The 25,625-nt window shown below is 55.4% G+C and overlaps 1 protein-coding gene across 5 annotated transcripts; it reads right to left on the bottom strand.

Annotated features, from left to right (window-relative positions):
- Positions 1-486: 486 nt before the first annotated feature.
- Pdgfa (platelet derived growth factor subunit A) lies at positions 487-24,677 on the bottom strand. Of its 5 annotated transcripts, none has more exons than XM_045144468.1 (7): positions 24,631-24,677; positions 20,767-20,863; positions 15,327-15,431; positions 12,422-12,609; positions 3,740-3,866; positions 3,268-3,336; positions 487-1,557 (listed from the first exon to the last, which is right to left on the bottom strand). In XM_045144468.1, the coding sequence occupies exons 1-6, from the start codon at positions 24,646-24,648 to the stop codon at positions 3,281-3,283; spliced, it is 591 nt and encodes a 196-aa protein (XP_045000403.1). In that variant the 5' UTR covers positions 24,649-24,677; the 3' UTR covers positions 487-1,557; positions 3,268-3,280. The 5 variants fall into 5 exon arrangements, with proteins under 5 accessions (XP_045000403.1, XP_004666393.1, XP_045000400.1 ...); XM_004666336.3 differs by lacking the exon at positions 24,631-24,677 and adding an exon at positions 22,195-22,801; XM_045144465.1 differs by lacking the exon at positions 24,631-24,677 and adding an exon at positions 21,159-21,288.
- Positions 24,678-25,625: the final 948 nt, after the last annotated feature.

Below are 25,625 nucleotides of genomic sequence, written 5' to 3'. Positions count from 1 at the left end.
CAGAGGGACCTGAGCTGGGCCTTGGCAGATCCCTGACACACTGTTGGTCAATGGTGAGGAGGCCAGGACCTTCCACAAGCCCACAGGCAACCAGAACCCAAAGGTGCCCGAAGCCACAGAGACACAGGAGGCAGCTGGCCACACTGACCAGGCCAGCGAGTGACAGCCATGTCGGCTCACAGCTGACCATCCCTTGCTACTGGTGTGGTGGGCAGTAGCCTGGAATCCACAGTCCACAGTCAGGACCCCTCTGGCCTGCTCCTAGTTGGTTCTGGAAACCGAGGCATGTTGGTGCTCTGGCCTCAATCCACTTCCCACCCTTTTCACCCAGTAAACACCCATGGCAGAGCGGAAGGGACGGGGAGATTCCGGGAAGACACTAGAAAAACATGACCACAAAATGCTTCTCACGTGCATGTTTTGTCGATGTTTTTTTTTTTTTTTTTTCTCCTTTTAGTTCAAAATAAAAAAAAATATAGCAGGCTCTCAGGTATATAAACTGATAATATTAAAAATACAAAGTTCACCTTTACAAAAACAAAACAACAAGGAAACCACACACACAATTCTATTAACAAGATCAACATCTTACCAAAAATAATCTCAGCCACATCCCCACACTGCCACAGGAGCCATTAGCAATACATGGGCAGTGTGCAAGCCACCCCTCTGGGCTCGGGGTGACCACACGGCTCATGGGGACCAGCATCCAAATGGCTCCTACATAGTCCTCTCGAATGGCTTAAACCAGAACGTAACATTAAACAGGCTGAGGAGAAACACAGGAAGCCAGAAGCGTGTAGGCAATGCTGCATAGGTAGGTATACCGTGTTTATTTTAATACACCTCATTAGTTTGCTAGGAAAAATACCGTCTCGCCGTCCCAACAGTTACAGCAGCCTTGTGTTATCGGCGAAAATGTCATCCAAGGATTAAAAAAAAAAAAAATGCTAGGCAGAGTAAAAAGGAAAGCTTAATCACTTTATGGTGTAAAAACAAAAACAAAAAAAAAAAACAAAAAACAAAGAAAAAAAAACCACTTAAGGCTCTCGGGAAGGTCCCGTGCAGACTCAAGCGCAACAGCGAGGCGCTGGCTTCTAGGCTCGTGGGTGGCTCCCAGTCACTCGGCTTCCTGTGCACCACGAGCCAATAGGCTTCCTCAGTAGAAAGCACCTGGGCCTGTGGGCAGGATCCAAGGCAGCATCCAGCCCTGGCCACCAGGCTCCATCCTTCGGGGCGGCCCTGCCACCAGTGGCCGCGGCGGCGTTTTTTGCGAGTCCGGTTTTGTTTGTGTGTTTTGTGGTTTTGTTTTCACTCTCTCTGACAAGGAGGCTTCTCACTGTCTCTCTGAGTGCTACAATACTTGCTTTGATGTCACACTGAACAAACAGACACTGTCCCTTTGTTCTCCAAAGTGTTCTCGGACACAGTTTTTCACGGGGGAGAACAAAGACCGCACACTGGCAATAAAGCACCGTACATAGTATGTTCAGGAATGTCACACGCCACGTACATCCGTGTCCCGGGAGAGGGTGGCCGGCTCATCTCACCTCACATCTGCAGGAAGAGGGAAGGAGGTTGAGTATGACCACAGATGGGAAATGCCAAGGTACTTGGCCCTATGGGGGAGCACAATGTAAGTGATAGGATTTGAATTTGCTGTGTAACTTTTTTTAAAAAAAAAAAGAAAAAAAAAATCAAACTTTCCATGTTAAACGTGTTACAAAACCCTAAAGGAACTGGACTAGGGTTATGATGTTTCACAGAACCCACACCCCATTGTACAGATGGAGGAACTGAGGCGTAGAAAGGTGCATTACCTATCCTTCGTCCAGCCTAGAGCATGAACATGACAGCTTTGGCAGCCACTGTAGGCCGTGAAGCAATTGGGGGATAGATGCCATCGGCTAGACAACGGAAAACACCTGTGAGCAGACAGCTCCATACTGAGCTTTTCCTATGGTTTTATAGTGCTGGAAATTGAACCCAGGGGCCTTGTATGTGCTAGGCAAACACTCTAGCATGGAGCTATGCCCCAGCCCTATACTGATGCCTTTAAATACTCTCCTTGCTACCCCTAGCCAATGCACATTCCAACACTTGTGACACCCAGAGCCTGAAGCTGGAATGTTGGCCGGGAACAAGCTGCAAAGGAACCCCAGGCTCTCACTTGGTGCCCGGGGGTGGGGACAGCCTCTATCAACAGTCCACCCGTCACAGCCACACAGAGCTGGCTCAAGGAGTCACCTGCCCTGGGCAGGCATCCCCAGCCACACTCCTGTGGGAGCCAGGGCTCTCAGACACTGTGTCTCTAAGGGCTCTTCTCCTGCCCAGAACAATTGTTTGTCTTGGGCGACCCAGAGTCTCACGTGCCAGGAGGAAGCACCCGGTCAGACAGGCTCCAGCCCTCCCGGGCCAGATGGGCTGACCCTCAGGGCACTTAGGGGGTAGATGTGGGAAGTGACACACCACCTCTACATTCCCTGCACTTCTGGGGAGGGCAGGTGACAAAATAGATGTCACTGAGTAGGTTTGATGAAGTCCTTTTCTCCTCACCTGACTCAAGCCTAGAGCATTCCTGTGACCATGGGCCACGAGGCAACTCTTAAGACAGAAGCCACTAGCCCCAAAGAGCAGTCACCAATGACACTGTGAAATGCTATACCTGCCTCACTCCCTTACCATGGGTCATAAACTTTCTCTTTTACTCTCAGTCTCTGTTAGTGCCTAGCATATAAGCCAATTGTCTTGTACATCCACTCATCTTCCACAAACCTCACTTTTTTTTTTCTTTTTTGTTTTTCGAGGTAGGCTCTCACTCTGGCCCAGGCTGACCTGGAATTCACTATGGAGTCTCAGGGTGGCCTCGAACTCATGGCGATCCTCCTACCTCTGCCTCCCAAGTGCTGGGATTAAAGGCGTGCGCCACCACGCCCGGGTCAACCTCACTTTTGTGAACTGTTAAAGCCTCAGTTTGTTCACCTGTCAAAGGGGTGGACAGCCAGCCCAAAGTTACCCCAGCAGCATCTCTGCTGCTAAGCCCCAGACCCCGCCCCCTCTGGCTGTGTGGCGTCTTGCTGCCCAATCAAAGACAAGGGTAAAGCTGCAGGAATGGGGGCAGCAGGGAGACCCACAGCCGAGCAGACAGTGAAGCGAAGAACCTCGAGCCAATCAGGGCTCGCGGAAGCCGATTTGCTGCTGCAGCCAGCTGATTGGTATGCCACCAGCCCTGCGGGGTCACCCACGCGCCTGGTGGGCAGGGCCTACCTGGTTGGCCGCCTTAGGTGGGTTTTAACCTTTTCCTTTTCCGCTTTTTACCTGACTCTCTACGTCTTCCTGTTAAGAAAAGGGCAGGAAGGTGGGTGGCCGCGGGGAGGGCCATCAGGTGCAAAGCCACAAAAAAATAAATACCGGAGAGGTCTTTGCCTTTCAGACAGAAAACCCCGTCCACCCTGGTCAAGAGATGCTTCCGGGTGCCTCTCTGCACATGGGCTGCCAACAAAGTGCCCTGGGCACAGGGCAGGGAGAAGGGCAAGACCCCAGACAGCATGGCCGAGGCCTGCGCCCACTGACCCCCTTCCCACCTGGGCGGGGCCCTGACGCCAGGCCTGCCTCGTCCCCCTGTGAGGCGGCTTCTTCAGCTCTGGGGCTTGGTTGGCTTGGCCTGCAGTGACAGGCTGCTGCCCCGACGTCCCCAGGTAAGGCCTGGGTTCCAGAGCCACACAGCGGCAGCACTCACCCGTCTCCTGCTCCCGATGGTCTGGACTGGGGCTGGAAGTGGCACACGCGCACTCCAGGTGCTCCTCTAGCTTCACCTGGACCTCTTTCAACTTCGGCTTCTTCCTGACATACTCCACCTTGGCCACCTACCGAGGGAGCAGAGACAGCCATCAGCACCACGGTGGGCCTTCAGGTGGCCCCGTGCGCTATGGGGGAACCTGCCTGGCCTACTTCGGGCCAGGAGGGCACAAGAACAACTGGACCTCCACCAATGCCAAGTGAAAATATGACCTCAGTCCCATCTCCATTGAAAACATAGCCAAACGTAGCACCGGACGTGGTGGCACACAGCTGTAACCTCAGCACTCAGAGGGTCATGAGTTCCAGGCAGCCTAGACTAAGCCCTGTCTACAAATACAGCAGAAAGCACCAGAGGCTCCCAAGCGCCCGGAGGTCAGGCAGTGTTAGCACAGCAGTGGTGGGCCTGGGCAGAAGGCCACGAAGAAGCTTCTCCCATGGGCCATCACTGCAGAAAAGGTGCCGCGGGAGGGACCAGGTGATCGTGAAGCCTGCTGTGGGAAGACTTTCCTCCGGGAGGTACCCAAACGCTGCCATGATCCCTTCAGTAACACTGCACAGCCCCGAACCACCCGAGGAGCTGACTGGACTCTAGAGCCCAGACAATGACCCTGTACGCCACTTGTCCCAGTGGACCCCAGACATCCCAGGATCTATGCAAGGTGGGGGCCCAGGAGGCACAGGTTGTGGGTCTGAGGCTTTGGGCTACAGGAGAGTGACTCAAGGCTCAGAAGGGAGCCTCCTCAAATAGTCAGTCAGAATCTCCCCCCACCCCCCAACTCCATTTCCACAGACCTACCTTCCCAGACCCTCTCCTGGGAGCTTAATTCAATTAATTAATTAATTGAATGAATGAATTAATTCAATTCAGCCTAGGACCAAGAGGGTCTCAGACCTAACCTTCACGTGAACAAGAACGGGAGGGCCATGGGGACCTGTCTCTAGTCCTAAGGGGCAGGGATCCCAACATTGTAACTCAGGATGTGAACTGTATCATAACCATGTAACTCCACTCATGCCACACACATACGTGATATACACAGGCCCCGTCATGGGCATGCAACTCTACCCCACACTTATAGTAGCCAGCAGTCACTTAACCCACCAATAGGGTGCGCTGTACCAGAAGCAACGAGCCCTGATGAGGTTAGGTTAGAAACCTTCCAGCCACTCAGTGGGGTGGGATGATAACCTCTGTGGAGAATAAAGGAAACCGAGTTGGGTATGGTGGTGCACACCTTTAATCTCAGCAGAGGTAGGACTGCTGTTAGTCCAAAGCCACCCTGAGACGACACAGTGAATTCCAGGTCAGCCTAGTCTAGAGCGAGACCCTACCTCAAAAAAACAAAATCGGGGCTTCAGGGATGGCTTAGTGGTTAAGGCACTTGCCTGCGAAGCCAAAGGACCCCAGTTCGATTCTCCAGCACCCACGTAAGCCAGATGCACAAGGGGGCACATGCGTCTGGAGTTCGTTTGCAGTGGCTAGAGGCCCTGGCACAGCCATTCTCTCCCTCTCTCTCTACCTCTCTCTCTCAAGTAAATAAATAAAATATATTTAAAAAAACAAAAAGAGAAAAGAAAACTGAGGCACAGCAAGCCCCTCTCCAGTCCTATGCATGGAGCTGTATACAGTTGGCTCCCATGACACATCTCACTCACTGCTCACTTGGGAAACAGGCAGTGAAGAGTGTGGAGCGCATCCTGGGCTGCCCAGAGCACCCAGAGGTGGGGCATCTTGGGTGTCCAGCAGCAGGGACCAGACACCCAGTCTAAGCCCTAGCTGCAGCCTTGGCGGGAGGGGAGGGGGAGGTGGAAACAGACCTTTCCATCATGTCTGGAGTCCAAAGCCAGGAGGACCCAAGCAGAGAGGGGTGAGCTCTGCTCCTAGATCAGGCAGGTTAGCCCACGGTGCCGAAAGCCAGGCTTGGCTGGACCCTGCCATTGCTTGGCTGAATTAATGGTTAACATGGGTGCAAAGGGTGCCAGGTACCCAGCGGGCATGGGCTGCCTCAGGTGTGAACACAACCTGCCAAGTATGAGCTCAGAGTGTAGGGCGTGGGGCCCGGGGTCAGGGGTCACCCCAAGAGGTTTCACTATGTCAGGAGGCAGGGAGGGAGGGACCAGAGAGCAGGCTCGCCTTGTGAGTACTTCCTGGAAGAGGAAGTGTGGGCGGGGCTCCTGCACTAGGCAGGAGTGGGCACCAGACAAGCGCTGATCCAAGCCCGCCCTTCCAGGTCAGGGGCCAAGAGAGTGAGGGGTCTGTAAGGCTATGCTGTTAACCACCTCTGATATGACCAGTGAAAATGGTGACACTGATCACACCTATCCAAGCAATAAGGAAGGTCACCTTTGTGGAAGGTCCCACAACTGAGCCAGGGATGGGAGAGCAACACCAGTAACTCCTGTGGAATCCATACCAGAGCTCAAGGGCAGGTTTCACCTTCCCTGCAAAGCCCAGTGGTTCCCCACAGAAAAGATACCAGATGAGCCACTCCAGCCAGGAAACCCTAGTTCTCCCAGACAGGCTCATGTTTATCAGAGAAAAGCAAACAGACGTTTATGATGGCACCTGCTGCTGGAATGTGAGGATTCCGGATGCTCCGCCACCTATGTCTGGCCAGGAAATGGCTACATTTTCTCCCCGAGGATATGTTATGAATGTTAACTTCCCAAAAGCCCTCTCGGTGAGAGCTATACCATCCCAGGCATTTCACTCGGGCTGTGAGCTTTCTGGCTGCACGCTCCCAAGTTCATCCCAGAGCATCACACAGCCAGACCAGATGTTTCTTTTGGATGCCCCCGGGAGTCTTGTCCTGAGCAGTCCAGAACCTGAGGGTGGTGTCACGCAACAAAAGCCACTATTGGCTTAGTTAGGCACAATCACCCGTACAAGCCAACCGTAAGGACCCCCGTTAAAGGCCGGCTCTTTCCTTGTTTTTTTTTTTTTTAATGTGAGAGAACAAGACTTAGAATGAGAGAGACAGAATTGGTGTGCTAGGGCCTCCAGCCACTGCACCAGAACTCCAGACACACGCCTCCCTTGTGCGCATGTGCGACCTTACACACTTGCGTCACAGTGCACCTGGCTTACGTGGGGCCTGGAGAGTCAAACTTGGGTCCTTATTCCTCACAGGTAAGCACCTTAACTGCTAAGCCATCTCTCCTGCCCCATTAAAACTATGCAAAGAAGCCGGGTGTGGGGACACACGCCTTTAATCCCAGCACCTGGGGAGGCAGAGGTAGGAGGATCGCCGTGAATCCAAGGCCACCCTGAGACTCTATAGTGAATTCCAGGTCAGCCTGGACTAGAGTGAGACCCTACCTGGAAAAACAAAAACTCCAAAAGCATGTGTCGGGCTGAAGAGATTGCCTGCGAAGCCTAAGGACCCATGTTCGACTCTTCATATCCCACATAAGCCAGACATACAATGTGACACAAACACAAGGTCACACATGTGCACAAGGTGGCGCACACACCTGATCTGGAATGGGATTGCGCTGGCTGGAGGCCCTTCCATGCCAATGCTCTCTTTCTCTCTCATTAAAAAAAAAAAAAAAAAAAAAAACAGTATGTGTTGCTAGGTATGGTGGCAAATGCTTTAATTCCAGCACTTTGTGAGGCAGAGGCAGGAATTTGTGAGTCTGAAGCCAACCTGGAACTACAAAGTTCCAGGTCAGCCTGGGCTAAAGTGAGGAAAAAAAAATCTCTTTTGTAAGGCATGGCATGGTAGCATACGCCTTTAATCCCAGCACTCAGGAGGCAGAGGTAGAAGGACCCCTATGAGTTCAAGGCCAGCCTGACTATAGAGTGAATTCCAGGTCAGCGTGGACTAGAGTGAGACCCTACCTGGAGGAAAGAGGAAAAAAAAAACAAGAACAAAAAATGTGCAGGTCAGTTGTGACACAATGCCTTTAGTCCCAGCACTCAGGAGGCAGAGGTAGGAGGATCGCTGTGAGTTCCAGTACAGTTTAGGACTACAGAAAAGAAAAAAAGTGCGTGTGTGCATGTCAAGGCTAGAGGACAACCTCTCTTGAGACAGTGCATCTCATTAGCCTGGAGCTCACAAATGAGGCGAGACTGGCTGGTCAGGGAGCTCCAGGGATCCCTTCTCCACTTCCCCAGACCTAGATTACAGGTGTGTGCCACCATGTCCAATATTTTACATGGGTGCTGGGGATAAGACGCAGGTCTTTATGCCCATGAGGCAAGCACTTTGCCATCTGAACACCATGCACAACAGGGGGCCAGCTTTGAACCCTGGGCACTTCTTTCGATCTCCGGGCACCCTGGGCTTGGAAGAACACATCACAACCCTCAGAGGCTCTGAGGCTGCTGCTCAGCTCAGGGACCTTTTCAGGGCAGGCACCCCTTTGACTGACGATGCCTGGCAGCTGAGTCCCAAATGCTGCATCCATGTCCACTGAAGAGGTAAGCCCGTGCCAATGCCTAAATAGCACAGGTAAGAATGGGAGGGCAGTGCTGGCTAAAGGCCCACAACAGAATTAGGAAGGTTTCCTCACAGTGCAGGACTCACAGCCACCTGGGTGCCAACCATGTCTGGAGGGTGTCCTTAGCACCGTACCATCCCAGCCTCAGCCCCCGGAGATCCTCGCCAGAGGAGTGCCATGAGACTCGCTCTTCTAGGACAAAGGCTACCCTGGCTACCTCCTCCACAGGCCTCATTTGGGCACAACAGATGAAGCCCAGCTGGGCCTCTCTCTCCCTGAGGCTATCACTTCCAGCCTCACCCACAGGGAGGCCCACCCTGAATACCTTCTAGAAGCCTGAGGTCCATTCCAGCCAATCCCCAGCCTAAGCGGCAGTGGAGCTGGGAACTGAGCAACAAAACGTCTATATGCAGCGGAATGGCTGGGTCAGGTGGTGGCTCAGGGCCTCCCTGACCCTTGATCTCATGGTGGCCCCACCCAGTGAGGCCTCAGCTCTGTCCAGGCAAAACATCCCAAGTAGCTCCGAAAGACAAAACCACCCTCAGCTGGCCACAGCTTCCCCAGGCCCCTCTCCAGCCTCGGCAGTGGAGTCTGGAGGGCACAGTGGGCACCCAGGATCCGCTATCACGCGCTCAGCCTGACAGTCAAAGCACAGGAGGCCAGGAGGTCAAGGCCCTGGCTGCCCTTCCCTAAGGCAGACCGTCAATGGTGGTCTCATGACCCAGGCAAGGTGGGTGCAGAGTATAGATCCAAATAAGGCCGTGTTTCCAGAGCGGGTGTCCCTGTTCAGAGCCCACACCAGGCCCTGGGTGTTGACACGAGACAGTGGTCAAGTTGTCCTTGACCCTATCACATTGGCCAGATGCACAGAACCCGATGGACCACCAGGGAGGCCCCAGCTGAGCCTTCACTGGACTGTTCACCAGCCCAAGCCCCTCCCCACCAGGGGCCACTTCCTAACCTGCCACTGCTTGTCATGATACGAAGCCAATACGTGCTCCCCAAAGCGCACAGGCCTCTCTTCCCAGTCACTTGGGCGCTGAGACAGGAGGGCTGTGAGTTCAAGATCAGCATGGGAAACTTAATGAGATCCCATCTCAAAATAAAAAGTAGGCCAGGTGTGGTGGCACAGGCCTTTAATCCCAGGACTCAGGAGGCAGAGGTAGGAGGATCACAGTGAGTTCGAGGCCATCCTGAGACTACATAGTGAATTCCAGGTCAGCCTGGGCTCGAGCGAGACCTTACCTCAAGGAACCTAAATAAATAAATAAATAAGTAATGAGGGCTAGGGATGTGGCTCAGTGGTAAGAACACCTGCCTAGAATTCTCCCCTGCCGCCCCCCCGCCCACACACACACACACCAGAGGCTGTGGGGCACAGTTCAGAGCACTTGCCTATGATGGGGAATGTCCTGGGTTCAAGCACTACCACTTTGGGGACTAACAGAAAGAGAAGGAAGGACAGAGGGAGGGAAGGGTAGAGGTAAAAATGGCCATAGACACTGACTCCAGGACAGATGCCATCACAGCAGGGCGGCTGGGGCTGCTGCGGCCTCACCCCTGCTGACCCTGCGTTCACTGCTTGGGCTGGGCTTTCACCGAGTCTAGAACTCGGCTCGTCTCCCTATGTCCACCCAAACAGAGCCGGATAGCCTCCACAATGGGCCTCCTGTTCCCGGACCTCGTGTCCCTTCTGCCAGAGCCCCCAGTGGTCCAGACCGGATACCCCCTCCCAGCCCTGGGTGGGTGGCAGAGGAAGCACCCTCTGGAGAGAATCTGGGAGAGCTTGCTTCCAGCCTCCGAACCCCACCCCTCTTGGGCTGATGAGACCTGCATGGTAGAGTGGTCTAGCACAGTGCAGAAGAGGTGGCCCACCCTCTGGGTGGCACCACTGTTAGTGACAGGGATGCTCCCTGTCCTTCCCCAGGGGAAGCAAAGGTGGGATGCGGGGGGTCCAAGACTGGAGCTCAGGCACTGAGAACTTCTGAGTCATCCCGTCACAATGCTCATCCTTCCAAGCCTGTATTAGTCATGGAAGAGCCACCCTGTGTCCACATGGAAACAACTCAGCTAGCTGTGTGCTGGCTAACACCTGTAATCTCAGCGCTCAGGAAGCTGAGGCAGGGGAACTGCCTTGAGCTGAGAGCATAAGATCAGACTAAGCTACATCTTTCTCTTTTTTTAATATTTTATTTTTTGAGAGAGAGAGAGAGAGAGAAAGAGACAGACAGACAGAAAGAAAGAAAACGGGTGCTCCGGGGCCTCTAGCTCCTGCAAACAAACTCCAGACACATGCACCACCTGATGCATCTGGCCTACGTGGGTCCTGAGGAATTGAACCTGGGTCACTTGGCTTTGCAGGCAAGCACCTGAACCACTAAGCCATCACACTAGCTCTGAACTACATATTTCTAAGCCAACCTCAGCTATATAATAAGACTCCGCCTTAAATTAAAAAAAGAAACACCTTACAGGCTGGAGGGATGGCTTAGTGATTAAAGTGCTTGCTTGTAAAGCCTAACGATGACCTAGGTTTTGACTATCCGGAACCTACATAAGCCAGACGCACATGGTGGCGCATGCATCTGGTATGTGACTAGTGTTCACTTGCAGTGGCTGGAGGCCCTGGCAAGTCTATTTTCTCTCTAGTAAATAAATAAACATTTAATAAATAAAAATTTTTAAAAAGGGAAACAGCTGCGCTGGGAGGAGCAAACCTCGAGGAAGAGTGAAGCTGGGCTCACTGAAGCTGGCTGGGTGGCACAGGCTGGCAGGGGTAGGGGAGGGGCAAAGGTGCCAGTACCACAGTGCCTGAGATTGGGGCATGAGTCAGTTCCCGGATCCCCTACCCATGCCCAGCCTCTCAGAGGGCGCCTACCTTCAGTAAGCCAGCCCGGTCTTAGGAGTACTCAGCCTTGGGGTTCCCAGCTCACTCAAAACCCCAAGGGTCAAGATAAGTCTATGGTGGTAAAGTGCCTGCCCAGCTGTGGGTCACATAACAGACTCTCATAACAAAGTGCTCCTGGCACTGTCTTCTGAGGCCAGGAGTCTTAGCAGGGGAGGTGAGATGGGTTTATTAGGGTAGAAGGATGGAGTCTGATAATTCTGTGGATCCTTTACCCACGAGAAGCAGCCACAGCCTTGGAAGCTGGGCAGAGAAAGAGACAGATGCTATATTGGGCAACTCTAGCCCCTCATCTAACTAGATGGGTGCCATGCTGCCCACACCCCACTGCTGGCAACCATCACTTCCCCTGAAGGTCACACAGGTTAGCCACAGAGCCTCTAGAGCCCTAAGAGCAACTGGCTGACAGGACCCTGCAGGGCCCAGCCTCAGCCATACCTCACAGAGGAGCAGGAACCTGCCTTCATCGATATTCTTAGACTGGTGCCCAAGAAGGAATTAAGGCCCGGCAACTGGAACCTCCCGTGGCTCAGGGGGAATAGAGCCAGGCTGGATGACCGTGTATCCAGCTAAAGACGACGGCCCCCTCTGCAGCCGCCCTGAAGACATTGGGAAGCCCTTTCTCCTGAATTGAGATGGTCCCTCCCCAAAGAAGCTCAGATGATTCTAATGACACTTAGAAGGCTCAGGAAGTTAGAAGAGTGACAAGGTCCCTGATCAAAGTTACATAGGCAGTAACTACCACTGGGGACAGGAGACCCTCCAATGGAACCACAAGCTGCGCGTGGAGCTCCAGGGATGGCACCCATGCCAGGGGGAGGGCATTCCAGTGATAGAGCTGCCACTGAGTCATTCATTCCCAGTTAAATACCCCCCCATCCATGCTCTGTAAGTAGTAACCCCAGTAAATTTGCTGGTTCACAAAGCAAGGCTTGGATGGAATTCTTTGGTTGGTCACTGGTGCCCCATCTAAGGTGAACAGACATTTGTTTACATCTCCCCGGGAAGTGACAGGACCCTAAAGTACCAACCACAATTCAAAAGTGGAGAAAATAGAACCATGACTGCTGAATGTCCCACTGCCACTGTTGGAGGTCACTATAGCTGGCCAGCAACCTGGGACAAGCTATGTACTACTGGCCACTGAGGCAGGCTAGTGATCGGAGACAGCCCCAGCTCTACCCTTCCCTTTCCAACAACTGCTCCCATTGCACCAAAAGGATGTCATAGCCAAGCAGAGGGCAGGTGCTGGGCAGGAGCCACGCTCACCTTGACGCTGCGGTGGTGGACTCGTGAGGGCTGGCACCTGACGCTGCTGGTATTGCAGCAGCCGGTGCAGCGCTTGACCTCCACGCACGGGGGCCAGATCAGGAAGTTGGCCGATGTGGGGTCCACCTGGCTCCGAGGTATCTCATAAATAACAGTCCTGGTCTTGCAGACTGCAGGAATGGCTTCCTCTGCAGAGGAGAGAGGGCTGTGAATGCAGACATCGTGGGCATCTCTCTGTCAGCATGCAAACATGTCCCCTTGGCCCTCTCTCCTCAACCCAGTGCAGACCCTTCCCTGTGATCTCACACTGCTGCTGTGACCCCCCCAGAAAGGTTAGGTACTCATACCACTGATTTGTGACAGAAGCCCAGGGGGCCAGACAGAGCACAGTACTGCCTGCCTGACCCCAAAAACAGGGTCAAAGGAGCTATGCCCCGAGGCATAGCTCAGCGAAGCTGGCAGAGAATGAGTGTGCAGGGCAAAACATCCATCAAAGCAGGCCCAAGCGACACAGAGAGGTCAAGACCAGCAGGGGCAACACAGGGAGACTCTGTCTCAAAGTACAACATAGGAAAGAGGGCTGGAGAGATGGCTTAGCAGTTAAGGCACTTGCCCACAAAGCCTAAGGACCCAGGCTCGACTCCCCAGAACCTATGTAAGCCAGATGCACAAGGTGGCACATGTGTCTGGAGTTCGTTTGCAATGGCTGGAGGCCCTGATGGGCCCATTCTCTCTGCCCCCCCCCACCAATTAAATAAGTAAAAACAAAATTTTTTAAGTAAAAATGGGGGACTAGAGAGATGGCTTAGCGGTTAAGACACTTTCCTGGAAAGCTAAAGGACCCAGGTGCAATTCCCCAGGACCCAGGTTAGCGAGCTGCACAGGTGATGCATGCATCTGCAGGTTGTTTGCAGTGGCTGGAGGCCCTGGTGCACCCCTTCTCACTCTCTGTCTCTTCCTCTTTCTCCCTTTCTCTCAAATAAATAAAACATTTTTAAAAAAACTAAAAAAGGGATGGGTATGGTGGTATGTCGCCTGCCTAAAATCCCCCAATGATGGTTCAACAGTAGAGCACCTGCTTTGAGTCAGCCAGTAAGGCTGAGAGCATGTCTCTGATAGAACCGAGTTCCCCAGTGAGGGGCGGGCATGGAGCAGAGTGCAGGCTCCATACCTGGTACCACAAAAAAATAAATAAATAAAGAAGCCGGGCATGGTGGCACACACCTTTAATGCCTTTAATCCCAGCACCCAGGAGGCAGAAGTTCGAGGCTGACATGATACTACATAATGAATTCCAGGTCAGCCTGAACTAGAGCACTCAGGAGGCAGAGGTAGGAGGACTGCCTTGAATTCAAGGCCAAGATGAGACTACACAGTGAATTCCAGATCAGCCTGGGCTAGAACAAGACCCTGCCTCGAAACAAAAAATAAAAATATAAAAGGGGAGTGGCCAGGAAGGTTCTGGGAGCCACCCACAGACCCACTTGGGGCAAATGGACCTGGAGCGAGCTGGGGGCCAGGCTCGGCAGGGTGGCAGAGGTCCGGCCCACACACCATTGACCTATGCACACGAGTCTCAAGGGAACTCCAGGCAGGCCACAAACTTCCGGGGGGCAACAGAGCAAAGCCTAAATGGAAAAGAAAAGGGACCTGATCCCAACCTGTCCACAGGGGCAAGAAGACCTGTGGAGGGTCTGAAGCCGGCAGGTAAAAGCAGTTGCAGCCCTGGGATAAGACGGGCCCTCTGTGGAGAAGGCCTTCAACAGAGGAGCCCCAAGGGCCCAGGGCCACATTCCTCCACAGCCCTAGTGCAGGGTCCTCCGGATGGGCTAGATCTGGGGTACCTGGTGGGTGGGCTAGAGGATGGAGTCAGAGACGGGCCCCTGCCCTGCTACTGCAGCCAGAGCTAGGACTCTATAGCACTAGCTGGATGTTGCTGCTGGGCCTGAACCCCAAATACCGACGCTTACTCTGGGAATGTTATCCCCTACTAGTGTCTCCTAGGAATCATTTACTCTTACACCACATCCAGAGGTGGAAGACATAAAATCCACCATCTTTTTGGTAAATCTAAGAGAGGGAAACCCTTAAATTTAAAGCTATTCAGCAAGGAGCCGCAAGACAGTTAAGAAGGCTGCTCCTTCAGATGGGCGGGGATGAAATGGGTCACACTGCATGCAACCCACCCCACAAACAGAAACCGCAGGCCAGGTCTGGAGAGAACTGAAACATCCCCCAGGGCTGGAGAGATGGCTTAGCGGTTAAGGTGCTTGTCTGCAAAGCCAAAGGACCCAGGTCCGATTCCCTAGGACCCACGTAAGCCAGATGCACAAGGTGGACAAGGTGGCGAGTGTATCTAGAGTTTGTTTGCAATAGCTCGTGTGTCCAGTGCACCCATTCTCTCTCCCCCCCTCCCTCTCTGCCTCTTTTGTTCTCAAATAAATATTTAAAGAAAAAAAAAAAAACATTCCCTAAGTAAAGTCCAAGTGGAACCCTAGAGCCAAGGATAAGCAAGATGGGGTCATGAGGAGTTCCCAAAAGTAGCCAGGCAGCCCCAGCACACCCCAGTGTACCCAGCTCTGGAGCTGGAGCCTGGGAGCATGCTAGAGCTCACATTAGGAATGAAAGCTTAAGCTCAGCCACATTTTCCTGTGAGGCTTCCTTGCAGACAGGCCCCGACAAGACCGGGCACTTAAGGAATTTATGATGTTCCTCTTCTGGAAACTCTTGGCCTGGGTGCGACTGTAAAGACGCTCCGTGGATGAGGCAGAGGAGCAGGGCAGCCTCCACAGGGAGGCCAGGACCAGCGTGGCTGGAAGCCACCGAATCAGCAGTGAGAAGGAATGCTCATAGCTCACAGTGCTCTCTTCTAGGGGACCTGCCCCTCCAACCTCCACGCACTTACCAATGCTTCTCTTCCTCCGAATGGGCACTGGCCGCTTCTCAGGCGCATGCTTGGTGGCGTGGGCCCCGTGGACTCTCAGACTTGTCTCCAAGGCATCATCAGCCCCTACAGGTAGAGAGAGACTATGGTAACCAGCTCCCACACCTGTGTCTTGTGTCCTGAATGGCCATGACTTGTAGATCCACTTTCAGAGCCACCTGGGGGACAGAGGCTCAGCCCCTACCCCAGACCCACAGTTCCCACATATAGCACAAAGCATTCCTAACCAGGCCAAAACCATGTCAGTATGAAGGTCCTCAAAATGCAGCAGCCCTGCAGCAGAGACGAGTCCCTTTGGGGACAGGTGCTCAGGCTCTCTTCCCTACAGGGCACCCTCTGAGGACAAAGGGCCAGCTGGAGCACACTGCAGATAGGCAGGCAAAGCCACTGCCTTTCCTGTTTATATGTATGCAGTGCCTCCCTCTCTTAATGATGAAGTCCTAACTTCTGAGGGGCATCGGAAGCAACTCCAGACTGGGCTTCAAGCCAACCTCCACTTGTTCCTGAAATAAGCCTGCTCTGAGGGCCAGAGGCCATGAGAAAAAGGCAAGGGGCATGGCCACTCCCGCCAGAGCATGAAGTGAGGAGTGGCCACAGGCTGTCGTCCTAAAGCCTGGCAGATGAGAGGGGAAAGGCCCAGGGCCTGCAGACATGCTCACACAGCTAAGGCCACCAGGTGCTGGGCAGGGAGACAATGGATTCTGCCCACAGAAGAGAAGCCTAGAGCAGCCCTGAGACCCCAGTTCCCAGGACACACCACTAGCCCATGCAGAAGGGAGGCTGCCACATGGCCCACAGCCCCGGGGTCTCTGCAATTCCTGGGGACAGAAGGACGCAGAGCTCTCCCTAACCCCCTACCCGCCATGTGCACAGACCAGTCCCTAGTATAAGCTATCCCAGGCATCCCAGGCCGCACATACCCGCCTCCCTCCCCCCTGCACCCCAGGGAACACACTGCAGCTTCCCTGACATGCAGCGCCATCCAGCTACTTGCCCAAAGTGAAGACCCTTCCGGCAGGAATAGAGTCCAGAGGGCGTTACACCAGCACAAATCAAAAGGAGACATGTCAGTTTCCTCCACCCTGAGACATCTTCAACCCACACATTTAGAAAATCAAAGACTCGCCTAAGGTGTGAATGGCAGCAATGAAGTCTGGGTTGAGACCGACTTTCTACTTAAAATGACTCAATGTTCCAATGCCACTGTTTTTTTTTTTTTTTTTTGAGACCCAAAATAAGATCAGAACTACTCATGCAATAAAAATTTCCCATCAACCCAACTGTTACAAGAAGCATTTTTTTTTTTTTTACCAAAAAGTGACATTATGAGTCACGGCCTGGATGGTAGCTGTCTACTCTCGAGGTCTAGGAGGGTTAGCAGAGGTACCAGCTACAGCTGTCCAGTGACCTCTGTCCGCACACAGTAAGGACCACCAGCTCTTTGCAGCCAAGAACACCGGGACCCCAACAAATGGAAGACAAAAGTCTGTCAGATGGGCAAGGTGGCACGTCTGTCACCCTAGCACTCAGAAGGTGGAAGCAGAAAGATCAGAAGTTCCAAGTCATCCTTGGCTAAATACTGGACTTAAGTCTAGCTGGGGCTATCTTTAAAAAGCCGGGCTGGAGAGAGGGCTCAACGGTAAGGCACCTGCCTGCAGAGTCTAAGGACCCAGATTCAGATGCACTAGTTCTTTTACAGTGGTTCGAGGCCCTGGAGTACCCAGTCACATTCCCCTCCCCCTCTTAAATAAATAAATAGTTTTTTTAAAGTCAAGCGGAAAGTGACAAAACAAAAAGGCAAGGACAATGGGTGTGGTGGCGCACGCCTTTAGTCCCAGCACTCAGGAGGCAGAGGGAGGAAGAGCGCCGTGAGTTCAAGGCCAGCCTGAGACTATAGCGTGAATTCCAGGTCAGCCTGTGCTACAGCGAGACCTTACCTCAAAAAATAAATAAATAAATAAATAAATAAATAAATATTGAAAACGCAAGGACAAGCCACTGGATGGGACACTCCGGGGCTAGTACCTGGAGTGTTCAATGCCCAAAGCCCAGGTTTTTAAGTGAGCTTAATATTCACAGAAGGGACCTCAGCTCTGGCAGGCCACTACAGGGCTACGGTACCAGTGGGTTCATTTCTCCAGTGCCAATACAGCCTGTTAACAGTGCCTAATGAGACAGGCCCACCCCTGTCCCTGATCAAGATGAGTGACAATAGCCTGTAATCCCAGCACTCCAGAGGCTGAGGCAGAAGGATCTCAAGTTCAAGTCCAAGGCCACCCTGGGCAACTCGGCAAGATTCTGTCTCCCAAAACAACAACAACAAAATGGTGGTCACAAGCTAAGAGTCAACCCACTTATATGACCATTTCGATTTGCACCAGCTTAGAAGTAACTATGGGGACGGGGTCCTGCATGATCCAAAGTCCAGCATAAATCATTCCCTAACTCTGCCTCTCCACAGAGTGGAAAGGGGTCAAGTGGTCTTCCTCTGTCCTGTACAGATGTCTGTATGATGACACTAAACAACTGGAGAACAGACAGAATCCTTTAGCTCTGTCCTGGCCACAGTTTGTGATGGAATTACTCAATGATCACAGACACTGGGCCGGCCACTCTGGAGAACATACTTCCAAACAGAGACACATACTTTCGTTTCCCTTTCCTTCCTTCCTCCTTCCCTCCTTCTCTCCCTCCCTCTCTCATCCCAAGCTACTTGCTGTGGCTCACAGCAAGGCCATATGCCAATCTCTGAACCCAAAAGCCACATGGAGAGGCCACTTAGACCTCCTTGACTTTGTTCCCCTACACGCCAAGGAATGCTCTGGGCTCAGCAACATTCTTGGCATTGCACAGGAATCCCGCCATCTCTGGAGCTGAGCCACACAGCCAGGGAGCTTCAAGGTTGGAAGGAAATGCCTTGGGGTTTCCCCATCTGTAAAATGGGGATGCTGCCAGCCCACTGGAGGAGCCATGTGCCAATCACAAAGCTCTGCCCACTTGGATGAGGAGTTGGCTGGGGAGCCCTACACATCCTAAAGCCTCTTTGCTACTCCCTGCAACCTAGATTCAGAGACACCAAGCATGTAATTAAAGGGGCTATCCTTAGGGGGTGGGGGAGATCAACCTGGATTTCTCTAAGCACCTTGGCCCATTCCTCGCCGGTGCACTGCATGGTCACTGGCTCCCGCTACATCAAGGTAACTAACCCAAACACAATGGGGAGATCAGGGCAAGAAGGGCAGCTGACTCAAGAACTGACTGTCAGGCAGGAGGGATGGCTTAGCAATTAAGGCATTTGCCTTCAAAGCAAAGGGACCTAGGTTCGATTCCCCAGAACCCACGTAAGCCAGACGCACAAACCCCAGGTTCTTGGCTGAGCTTAATACACACAGAAGGGACCTCAGCTATGGCAGGCCACAGCAGTGCCACGGTACCAGTGGGTTCATTTCTTTAGCACCTGCATAGCCTGCTAAGTTTGCAGTGGCTAGAGGCTCTGACACACCCATTCTTCCCCCCCCCCCACAACCTCAAATAAATTTAACTTAATTTAAAACAACAACAAAAACTACCACAAACAATTCAGGAGGGAAAAAAGATTGAGGGGGGGAAAAAGATGGAGAGGGAGACACAAGCTCAGGAGCAAACCAGTCACCCATCCTCAAGCAACAGTTTAGACTGCAGGTAGTTTCTATACTAGATGCAGGAAAAGGGAGATTGTATAACAGGGAGACCCACTACCTGAGGTTCCCCACCCCCAGATAAGGCTAAAGGGCTAGGAGGGCAGCAGAAAAGTGCACACAGTGGGGGGGGGGGGGAGTTTTCCATTTCTATTCCAAATGTCTGACAGGTGGAAAAGGGCCAGTAGCTACAGCCTGCATCCCCAGAGGCATGAACATTCTTACAGCTGAAATTTGAGACCGGCAGGGACTAGGGGTGGAGGATCCCTGCTTTTGCAGTTTGGACCCTCCAAAGGAGGCCCCAGGTTAGGACGCCAACAGCAAAACACCACACTGAGGAACTTCAATTCTAAAAGCCTTAATGGGCAGGGGGTGGGGTGGGGAGGGCCAGCATAAGAAAGCCTCCAACAGAAAGTGAATGGGCCAACCCCCACCCCTGCGGCCTACCCCAGGGGGCCCAGCCCAGTTCAGGCAGGAAGGACAGGAAAGCAAAGCCTTGAGACCTGGTCTGTAAAAGGGTCTCCCAAGTCCCCAAAAGCCTTTGGGGAACAACAACAACAACAACAACAAAAAACACTGGAGCATTCCCAGGACAACTCCTTGCCCCAGGCTTGCACATCAAGGGAGCAGATCAAACCCCCCTGCCCCAGCACCACACTTGATAAGGATCAGGGGAAGGATTTCCTGGGTCAAGAGACTACATAAATCAGCAGTCTGGTTAGAGCATGGTTTTGGCAGGGAACAGTTTGGGTTTCTTCACCACCATAATTAGGTACAAATTTCCAAATGACTAGACCATGTGATTTTACTTAATTCCCCCACCACCCTCCTTTCTGAGAAGTTTGAAGGGAGGGAAAAAAAAAAAAGTCTTCACGTAAAATTCGTTACTTTAGCGCCCTTCAATGAATCTCCCTAGAAGTCTCCGGGGCCACTTTTTAAGCGGCTCACTTAAAGTTTTCTATGTCACAGAAGAGTGCCCAGGCCAAGTGTTCATTTCGAAAAGGGCGCCACAAAGACATCCAGGGGATCTTATCCTGCACCACTAAACTGTCCCCACCAAGACCTGGGTAGCCCTCTCCGACGAGTCAAATCCAACCCTATATTTACAAATAAACTGTTTTCAAAAGTGGCTTGGCTCCAGCCCCAGACAGTAAGGCTTCAAAAATAGCCCCAAGTACATGTGTCCAAGGGGCGCATTTTTACTGGGTGGTAAAACAGAAAAACATGAGCCTCCAGCAGCCACAGAGGTCCAGCCCCTGGCGATCAGGGCAATAGGACTTACAAAGGGGCCCTGACCGACCGGCTCCTCCTGCGCCCCGGGGCCTGGACAAGCAGAGGGCTTGTCCACAAGCAGCAGCCGGGACGCACGCCTATTTGGGCGGCTCCCGCGTTCCTGGGCCAGATGTGGGCACGAGATCTGGCACACCTGGCTGGGTCGCCGAAGCCCTCAATAAGTTGAACTTTCTGTGACACTCGCAGCATTTTCCCTAAAGGTGAAAACAATCCGGGACCGGCGAGGCGGCCCTAGGCTACCGCTGGAAGAGAAAGTGACGACTGGAAGAGAAACGCCTGACTCATGCGCCTGGGCGTTTATGGCCGGGGAGTGGATTCTGACCTTTCGGTGCGATCCTGAGCGGCTCCTGGCCCGGCCGAGCACGGGTGACCGCAGACTCCCCGCCTGCCACCCGCGCCCTCCCCGCGCCAAGGGCAGGGGCGCGATTTACCTACGGAGTCTATCTCCAAGAGCCGCTGGAGGTCCCGGATGCTGTGGATCTGACTTCGAGCCAGACGTTCGATCAGCTCGCGGGGGATCTCGGCTTCCTGCAAGGAGAACGTACCGTCAATGAGCGTCCAGGGGCTCCAGCTCGGCCCGAGGCCCGCCCGACCCCGCCCGGCCCTGGAACGGGAGGCTAGGGCGGGGCTAGGTGGAACCCCCAAGGACTACGCCCCCATTCTTGTCTGACCTTGGTTTAAAAAAAAAAAAAAGACAGAAACGACCCCACTACCGCCTTGACAAGCTCAGACAAAAGCGCCATGCTCCAACCCTGCCCGGGTGGGGTGTCTGGGGCAGGCAGCTTAGGGGCCGGGGAGTTTCTGGTTTAATAGTAAAACCGACATGCAGAAAGAGCGGGTCGAAATGCGTCAGGGATCGACTACTACAGTCGCAGCAGCACCAACACTTTAATCTAGCCAGAGGCTTAAATTTCATTCCCTGGAATCCTGGGCCGAGCCCGCGGGGGAGAGGGTCTCTGCGTGCCCCGCACGCACGCGCGCGCTCGCCCCACCCGGCTTCGGCCCAGCCGCGGCCCTAGCGCCGACTAAGACGCCCCAAGCTAGCGGGCTAGGAGAGGCGACGGGGAAGGCAAAGGGTTAAATATCCACCTCAAGGTTCCCTGGACCCTACCCAGGCCACCCCCACCTCTCAGCTTCCCCCACTCTCCTTCCAGGTTTTTAAAGGGAGTAGGGGTCGCTGGGGGTGGGGGGGGGCGACTCAACCACGAAGTTCCCACGACAGAGGCTGCAGAAAGTCATTCATCACTGCAAAGCTCCCGGGGACTTACGGGGGGAGGGGGTCGCCCGCGGCGGGAGGGCGCCCGCGCCGGTCCCGGCCCCAGCTGCTTCTTTCAGCCACCTGTAAGCAGGCCTTGGGCGGGCGGGACTGCCCCAGGCCGGCGTCGGGCTGGGCTCGGAGACCGGGAACTGGGGGCTGCACCACTCTGCCCAGCCCAGTGTTTACGCCGCAGCCTCCTCTACCTGTTTACCGGCCGCTCTACTCCCCTCCCAGGACTCTGCCAGTTCACACACACACCCTCCTTTCCCGCTGTCCGCACCCTGGTACCGCAACGCCCCGCTGCACCCAGGCTACCCCTCCTGAAAAGGAGAGCGCGCCCCCCGAAGTTTCTCCCCACTCCTTCTCTCGCCGCTTCCCCAGTCCTTCTGCAAGGCAGAGCGACGCAACACGCTGGAAACTCACCAGACACACTTGAGCATGACAGAAAATAGAACCCGATTGGGAAAATTAAGAGGAAAAAAAAAAAACCCGACCATCATGGCAAAATCGAAACGTTCTGTGCTGAACCTGAAGCGGGCAGCCAAGGGGGCGTGCGCCGGGGGAAGGCAAGAAGGGTCGGGGACCCGGGGGTGTCACCCACCTCGGCCAGGGCATGGGCTAGGTATCCGCAGCCGAGGAGCAGCAGGCAAGCCCAGGTCCTCATCGCGTCCCGAGGCACTGGAGGCTGGGCAGGGAGGCGAGGCCGCGGGGCGGGCGCTCCAGCCGGGCTCCTGTGGCGGCGAAATTCAGTACCATCCCTCAGGGAGCGCGGCCCGGAGGAGGGTGGCGCGGAGAGCAGGCAGCAGGCGGAGCGCGCCCGGCGCGAGCTGCGAGTGCAGAGCCAGCGAGGAGGAGGAGGAACAGAGTCGCGCCGGGAGCCTCCTGGGCCGCCGGGTAGGGGGTGGGAACGGAAGGGGCGGAGGGCGGGGGCTGGGCTTCTTCCTTGGTGCGTTCCCGGTGCTGGGCGCCGCCGCCGTGCTCGCTCCCCGGCGCTGGCTCTAGGAGCGAGCCGACCGGTAAATCCGCATATTTGCAGGCACGAGACCCCTGAGCGTGGCTGCAGACGCTGCAGCGCCACAGATCACCTGTCCAGAAGCGGGGCCGATCACTAGCTGAAGGCTCGCCTCTCCCTGCGGGATACGGGCAGACCGGCGCTCGCCTCCAGCTCTCCTCTGGCCGCTGCCGCCTGGCCTGGCACGGCACGGCACCACACCGCGCCGCCGGTGGCCTGCGTGCGCCCCTCCGCGGCGCGCCCTCGGCTACGGCACAGCGCTCCGCCCTCCGCCGGCCGGGGCCGGGCAGTGCCCGCGGCTGAGCAGCCTGGCAGCCGCCGCCCGCCCCGGGGCCTCGCTGCACCGCCCGCGCGGGTCTGAGGGCGGGCGTAGGGCCGAGCAGGCGCCGCCGCCGCCGCCGGAGCAGCCGCGGGGAAAGAGGAAGAGAAGGTGGAGGAGGTGCAGGCAGGCCCGGCTCCGGGAGTTGTGCGGGCTCTGCAGGACGCGCGTGTGGAGCCTGCCGGCCGCAGGGAGGGGGTTATAGCGCCGCCGTCGCGCTCCTCCCCCGCCCCCGCCCCCCGCCTCCCCCGGATTCCGGGCCCGGGACCCGCACCTCGGAAGCGCTCCCGGGTCTTACGGGCCTGGCCACCACGGCCACTGCAGTGACCACACACGCGCTCACGCAGACAGCTAAATCCATCCGAGCACCGCGCCCAGCTGGGAGCCCAGGAGCCGGGGCTCCCTGCGCGCCCCTCCCTCGAGCTTGTCCACCCTCCAGTGCCAGCTGCAATCCTGCCGCACCGGGCGGGGAGGGGAGGAGGCCGCCGCAGAAGCACAGCCGTCTCCGGCTCGCCTCTCTCGGGCCCCAGCGGCGGCAGAGGGCAGCGCCCAGAGCTGCAGCGCCAAGAAGGACCCGAGAGTCGGCCCGGCCCCCGCCTGGCGCTCGGGCCGCTTCCCACCGTTCGGTTCCAAGGCCCCTGCCTTACCCTTTCCATAAAAGGCGGGGGAGTGCGTCTCTGCAGAGTGAGGGCGGGTTTAGGGGCGCGTCTAGGACACTCACCTGACGGCTGCCACGCTCCCCTACCCTGGAGCAGAAGCCCGGGATACGTAAAGGGAACTTCTACCCGTATAACGAGGTGGGAGAGAGCCTGAATCGGGGCCTGCCTCGTCTCCACCTCGACACCCCGCACCCTGATGTCCCCACTATCTAATAGAAGGTCCAGCCGCGCCCTGAACAGGGAACTGGGGTGGAAGGAAAGAAGGAGAAAGCCACTGGTGAGAACTCCCTGGATTCAGTGCCAGGGTCCGAGGACGCAGAGTGCCATCTTTAGCCAAGGTGCAGCACAGAGCGCCTAACGGGGGAGGGGTTCGAGGAGCAAGAGCTGAACTAGGCTGGAGCTCCCCCACCAACACACACAACCCAGAAGAGGAATTCCGCCAAGATCTGAGCTGGGCTGGAGCTCCCCGTACCAACACACACCCCTCACACCCAAAAGAGGGATTCCGCCTGCCAATGCAGGTGGTATTGTACCCGGGACTGGCAGGCCCGATACTGCCAGTGCCCTGCCTGGAGGGGACATACTGCCGTGGTATAAGGGCTACAGGGTGGCGGCCTTTGCGCACCCCAAAAGTTAAGACAGCCTAGGCCCCTGGAGGCTGGGAGACGCCCCGTGGGTGGGTGAGTTGTGGAGAATTCTGCCTGTCCCGTCCATCCACTTCTCATCCTGGGTGTTAACCGGCACCCTCCGTGCCACGGTGACACACACACACCCCCCCACACACACCCAACAAAGGCGCAGCCCTCCGGGACCCTTTCATCCTTAATTTCGCGCGATCCCGCATTTCAAAGGTTGAGTTGGGGGGGGGGCGCTCGCATTCCCACAAATGCCTGGGGGCGGAGCCTCCCCTGCGGATCGCAGTGGCCCGAGATTCCACAGGCACACATGCCCGCAGCCCCCAACCATTACGTCCCTGCCCCGACCCCTCAGGTGGTCAGGAGAAAAGAGGACCTTGACAAAACAAGGAACTGAGGCGTTGAGAAGCACCTGAAAGCTAAGCCCCATCCGTCCACGTGGAGCCTTCAGTCGCTTTGGAGAGGGAGACGCACTGAATGGCTTCCGGAGGGCTGCCCTGTGCCCACCGCCAGGACCGAGGTGGACTTGGGCCGAGCCCTCACCTTCTTATCCCGAAAGTGGTGTGCATCTTGTTCCGCTAAGCCCTTGGGCTCCTCGCGGGCAGAGGGGACCCGAGGACACCTTTTTGCGGTTCAATAACCTGGTTTGACAGTGTTGGAATCCAGAAGGCAGGTCTTGTGTTGCATGATGCAGGGGCTGCTGCTCCAGTCCGGTCACCACCCCCGCATGAAGGCCTCGGGTTCCCGGGTACCCTGCTTAAGGCGGTGCTTTTCTCTGTTCCCCTTTCCCTTCTTGAAAAACAGGGCCACCCATCTAGAATTCAGAGCAAGGCGGGAGGAAGTCTGGGGGCGCCGGAGGGGACACCTAGGACCGGCGTGTGAGGCCAAGGTGAAGCAAGGCCGGGATGCATCGCCCCGGACGCGGGAGCTTCGGGTAGCCGGGCACAACCACCTCCCTAATCGCCGACCGCTATTAAAAATAAAACCGCGGCCCGTCGTCATAGCGACCACAACAACAGCGGCAGCGCGAGGGTGGTAAGAACTTGCGCAGCCGCGCGCCAGCCGCCCGAGGGGGGTGGGGGGAGTGGGGCGCACGCAAACCCACGGCGCACTTCAGTGTAAGGCAGGGACCCTTGCTCCGTCCCAGCGCCCCGCACCGACGTCCTCGGGAGACACTCTTTAAGACTTGGACGTCTGGTTTCCAAAACCGGAGCTGGCTTAGCCAAGAGACTAGCAGCCTGGAGCAGAAGCAGCCCGCGCACACGCCTCCCCCGCCTTGGGTCCTCCTCCAACTCCTGCTTCCTCAAGACTCCAAACCCCACGTTGGCCCTCGGGAAGGGAGCTGCGTGAGGGGGTGGCATTCAGGTGCCAGGCATTCAGGAGACAGCGAGCCCGGAGCCAGGCTGG

Source organism: Jaculus jaculus, chromosome 2 (assembly GCF_020740685.1).
Source record: "Jaculus jaculus isolate mJacJac1 chromosome 2, mJacJac1.mat.Y.cur, whole genome shotgun sequence".
Classification (NCBI taxonomy): Eukaryota; Metazoa; Chordata; class Mammalia; order Rodentia; family Dipodidae; genus Jaculus; species Jaculus jaculus.
The sequence above is the reverse complement of the archived record's forward strand: the minus strand, read 5'-3'. Positions and strand labels throughout refer to the sequence as shown.